Raw genomic sequence first — 4,106 nt, forward strand, 5'->3', positions numbered from 1 at the left:
ACATGGTTCATGAAAGTTACAAGTTGATGCTATCAGGAAACAATCATATCGTAGTTTTGAAAAGATATCAAAAATATCCTCATGTAGTATAAACAATTTCAGAACTTTTATTTGTCACAACTGCAGTTACACAACTAAACAGAGGAAATAAGTATGCACGTTTTTAAAAAAAAAATGCTCTGCCACTCAACATGGCCATATGCAACAAATGACATTGATTTTTAATAGGCCAAAAGGCCTGCAAGTAGATGCCTGAAGACTCTAGATGCGTTGATTGCTAACATCTGAGATGGACCATGAATCGGCGAGGACGCGAACGCTGGGTCCACGGCGAGCTCGGATCCCCGTGCCGTCGGCAGCCGTTGCTGTTAAGGACGGGGACACGTTGCCTCTGCAACGAACGGTGAGCCCTGCCAGGACTTGGATGCGGGATGCCGAGGTGCCCGTGGCCGCCGCCGCCGCAGCCGCCAGAGGATGGGACGTGTCGCCTCGGCCGCGAACAAGGAGGATGCTGCCCCCAGCCATCGCCGCCGACGAGGAAGGGGAGGCCTGGGACGGCAAGGCTGATCGCGCGCGGCGAGAAGCGCGGGCATCCTGAGATCTCTAAATGTGCCTTTGTATATATCATCTGGCATCTAAATACTGAGCAAGACCTATAATTGCAATAGCCATCTGCATCTAGTATGCGTGCACAGCGGCATCTTTACAGATGAATGAGAAAATCTAGTATAAAAGGCTTGCCATCGCTCATCGGAATTCTACATACAATGTGGTTTGAATTCAATCACGGGAAAATTGTCTCTACTTCCCTATCTCTTTAGTTGTAGAAAAAACTTACTGGCGACACCCTTTTCTTAGAGCAACTCCAACCCACCTCATATTTGAGCCCCTACTTCTTCATATGAGAACTTCTCATGCACATTTAACTCTCCTACTTCTTTTGCACTCTAACCAATCTCTCATATGTCTCCCTACTTTCTACTCATCTTTATTTTTTATTCACATCTTGTAACTAAAATGTGACCATATTTTCACCCATTATTTCAATAATTTAATGGACATAAAATCAGGTATCAATTTTCAAAACACAAAATTGCATCTACAAGTATCAAGTATCAATTAAATTGCATTTCCTCAAAAAAAATTAAATTGCATTTACATGCATTTCCATCTGTTCCCTCTCTCTACCTCCCGTCATCCCCCCCCCCTCTCCGGTTTCTCTCTCGCTCTCTATCTCTCTGTTCTCTCTCTCCCAACCGACGGCAAGGGCAGCCAGGACAGCACGGGCAGGACTGCAGCCAGCCTGCGGCGGCCGCGCAGGCAAGGTTGGGGAGGTCGCGCGGGCAGCCCTGCGACCGCTGCGCGGGCAAGGCAGGGGCGGCCGCGCGGGCAAGGCAGCAGGCGGAGCGGCCCGGGCAGCGGCGCGCCAAGATCAGGTTGCGGACGCGGCGGTGGGTGGCGCGGCAGAAGGACGACCGCGCCGGACGCGCGGGAAGCGGAGGCCCGCCTGGATCGGGAGACGTGAGCACAAGGAGGCGGAGCTGCGGAGGCGGAGGTCGAGCTGTCCGCCGCAAGCCTCGTCGTCGCCGCCACCGCCGAGTTCGGCAGAAAAGGAACAAGAAGACGCGCGTGATTGACGGGACTCACGAGCGGGTACAGGAGGGCGGGTAAGGGAACCGAGCGTGACAAAAAAAAAAGATTTTTAGCATAAACACTCTCCAACTCGTGATTTTCACGGATCTATCCTTTCTCCCACCTCACTCGATAGTGGGTCCAGTGTAAGCGGATCCGCGATTTTTACGGAACTATCCTTCCTCCCGCCTCACTCGATCGTGGTTCAGTGTAGGAGGTGCTACGGACCTGATAAGCATGAGAAATATTTTTAATTATTTTTTATCTTTATAGTATAAATATTATAGAGAAATTAAAATAAACTATAATTTAAAATATTTAAAATAGAGAGCGTACAATAATTTATATATAAGATATGTGACACAAATTCACATGCTCTGGCAACATTGTGCGGCTATAACTTGTTAAATGTGCATCGGCAAGTACTTGGTCCCAAAATAACTTACAAGTTTTAGGTTGCATGTAGCCTACTTATCAAAACTTTGAACACCCTTGCATATTTAGAATCGAACATATCTGAACAAATATTCGCCTCAACTGAACCATTTGACTGGCGTCCTAACAATCGATCATAATCGTATATAAAATTTATCAACCGTCATAGGGGGTATGGAGAAAGAACTAAACAAAATACTCCTGGCACTCGCAGCTAGAACAAATAAAGGCACAGAGGGATGAGAGACCAAATTAAACAAGGATTGAGTCACATGTTAACCAGCTAGGATCACGGTGATGACTGATGAGTCACCGTGCCGACACAACAGCAAAGCAAAAAGGAAGTCTACTTGCTCTTGTATGCAGTGAGGAGACGTGGAGATAGACATCGATCGATCTGAGGCGAAAAGAGGAGCAAAGAGAAGAAGAAAAGAAAACGAAGTGATTGCTGAGCACGCACGCACGCAGGCAGGCGCCCGCTACAAGCACTGCCACTACTCCATTGATCCTGCTGCTTCGTCCTGCTCCTGCTGCCACAAAGCTACAGCGGCTGTGATCGATTGCTCCCCATGCGGCGGCGATACTGCGCCGATCATGGGTGTGGGTTGTGCCTGGGGTTGGCTGTGGTGCTGTAGTCCTGGATCACTTCCAGCTCCACCCTCCCCGGCATCACTTGTCCATCGTCTTCCTCCCCTGCCACCGCCTCAGCCGACAAGGTCGTGTAGTGCCCGCGCTCCAGCACCTCCTGCACACGAGGAATATTAGGTTAACCGCCTGATGTGTTAATCAGATGGATGAGCGACTGACAAATTTCTCGGTGTCCATCTGGGATTTCCGTATCCATAATCCTGGATTTATTTTTATAGAGTTGCAATCAGTTGAGAATCCTGGATTCGCTCTCACAAAAAAGGTGGCAGCTCACCAGCTGATACTAAAAGAATGTAGAGTCAGTACGTACTTGTCACTTTGTCAGCATGACATATATTATCTCTGAAGGTGTTCCCTTGTTCGATCTATCAAACTGCGTTTTCAATTACTCTTGGATTTAAACTTTAGTTTGAATTTAAATTAATGAATAAAAAAACAACCGGTCTCGAAAGGTAAACAAAAGCACATCAGCTCTCCTGGAACGATTGAATTGAAGCTACATTTGCGGGGGGAAGGGGAAGGGGTGACAGAAGAATCACTGACCTGTGCTCTAGCATTCTGCAGTTCCAGTGCGCTCGCCACTTCCTTCTCCTCCGCCGCAGGTGCACGACCCGCTGCAAGAAGACACAGGGATCAAATTAATCAGGTATGATAAGCTCGAATCTGGGATACAAACGACGGCGATCTCTCGCGCCGGAACGCCCAGTCCGGAGAAGGGAAAGGGAGGGAGAGGGGGCGATGGGCAGCCAGCAGGTACCGACCGAGAGAGGCCGCGGCGTCGGCGCGAGCGAGGCAGCAGAGCGCGAGCAGCTCCAGGAGGAGCACCGCCGCGGCGAGGCGGGGGGCGCCGCCGCTCCGGCGCCCGCGCTGCCGCGCCGTCACATTGGCGGCCGGGAGCATAGCGCCTAGCTCCCCCTCTGATGATATCTCGCTTGCCTTGCCGGTTTTCTCTCCTCGACCTCTTGGTTGCTGAATCTTGCGGGCAGCTTTGACCTGCGTCGCGCACAGTGGCCGCTTTTATAAAGAAGAAACGCTGGCATGCCCTGGGGAGCGCGCGCGACAGGAGGCGGTGGTTGGCCGGCTGCCCGGCTGGCGGTGGCGGTGCGCGCTGCGGCAGCGGTCACTGTTGGTCCGACGAGATCCTCTGCGTCACGCACCCACGAAAAGTGCCACCACCTCCTCCTCGAAAGGAACTTTCCGTTTGCGACGGAAGGGGATGGGATCTTTTTTTCTCTTGGGGTGCGTTTAGATTGCAAAAAATTTGCAATAGTGACACTGTAGCACTTTCGTTTGTATTTGACAAATTTTATCTAATTATGGACTAATTAGGCTCAAAAGATTCGTCTCGTGATGTACAATTAAACTGTGCAATTAGTTATTTTTTTTACATA

The 4,106-nt window shown here is 50.0% G+C and overlaps 1 protein-coding gene across 1 annotated transcript; it reads right to left on the bottom strand.

Moving 5' to 3' along the window:
* Nucleotides 1-2,285: 2,285 nt before the first annotated feature.
* On the bottom strand, nt 2,286-3,690 carry LOC112894747. Its single transcript, XM_025962549.1, has 3 exons — nt 3,477-3,690; nt 3,259-3,329; nt 2,286-2,812 (listed from the first exon to the last, which is right to left on the bottom strand). Exons 1-3 carry the CDS (start codon nt 3,613-3,615, stop codon nt 2,660-2,662), a joined length of 363 nt encoding a protein of 120 aa, XP_025818334.1. The 5' UTR covers nt 3,616-3,690; the 3' UTR covers nt 2,286-2,659.
* Between the last annotated feature and the right edge of the window lie 416 nt (nt 3,691-4,106).

Source organism: Panicum hallii, chromosome 5 (assembly GCF_002211085.1).
Source record: "Panicum hallii strain FIL2 chromosome 5, PHallii_v3.1, whole genome shotgun sequence".
Lineage (NCBI taxonomy): Eukaryota > Viridiplantae > Streptophyta > Magnoliopsida > Poales > Poaceae > Panicum > Panicum hallii.

Excerpts from the sequence above, each read along its gene's own strand:
- LOC112894747 (XM_025962549.1), bottom strand. The coding sequence starts at position 3,615 with ATGCTCCCGGCCGCCAATGTGACGGCGCGGCAGCGCGGGCGCCGGAGC. Across the intron at positions 3,330-3,476 it reads CGACGCCGCGGCCTCTCTCG|CGGGTCGTGCACCTGCGGCG; the intron begins GTCGGTACCTGC and ends GTCTTCTTGCAG. Across the intron at positions 2,813-3,258 it reads TGCAGAATGCTAGAGCACAG|GAGGTGCTGGAGCGCGGGCA; the intron begins GTCAGTGATTCT and ends CCTCGTGTGCAG.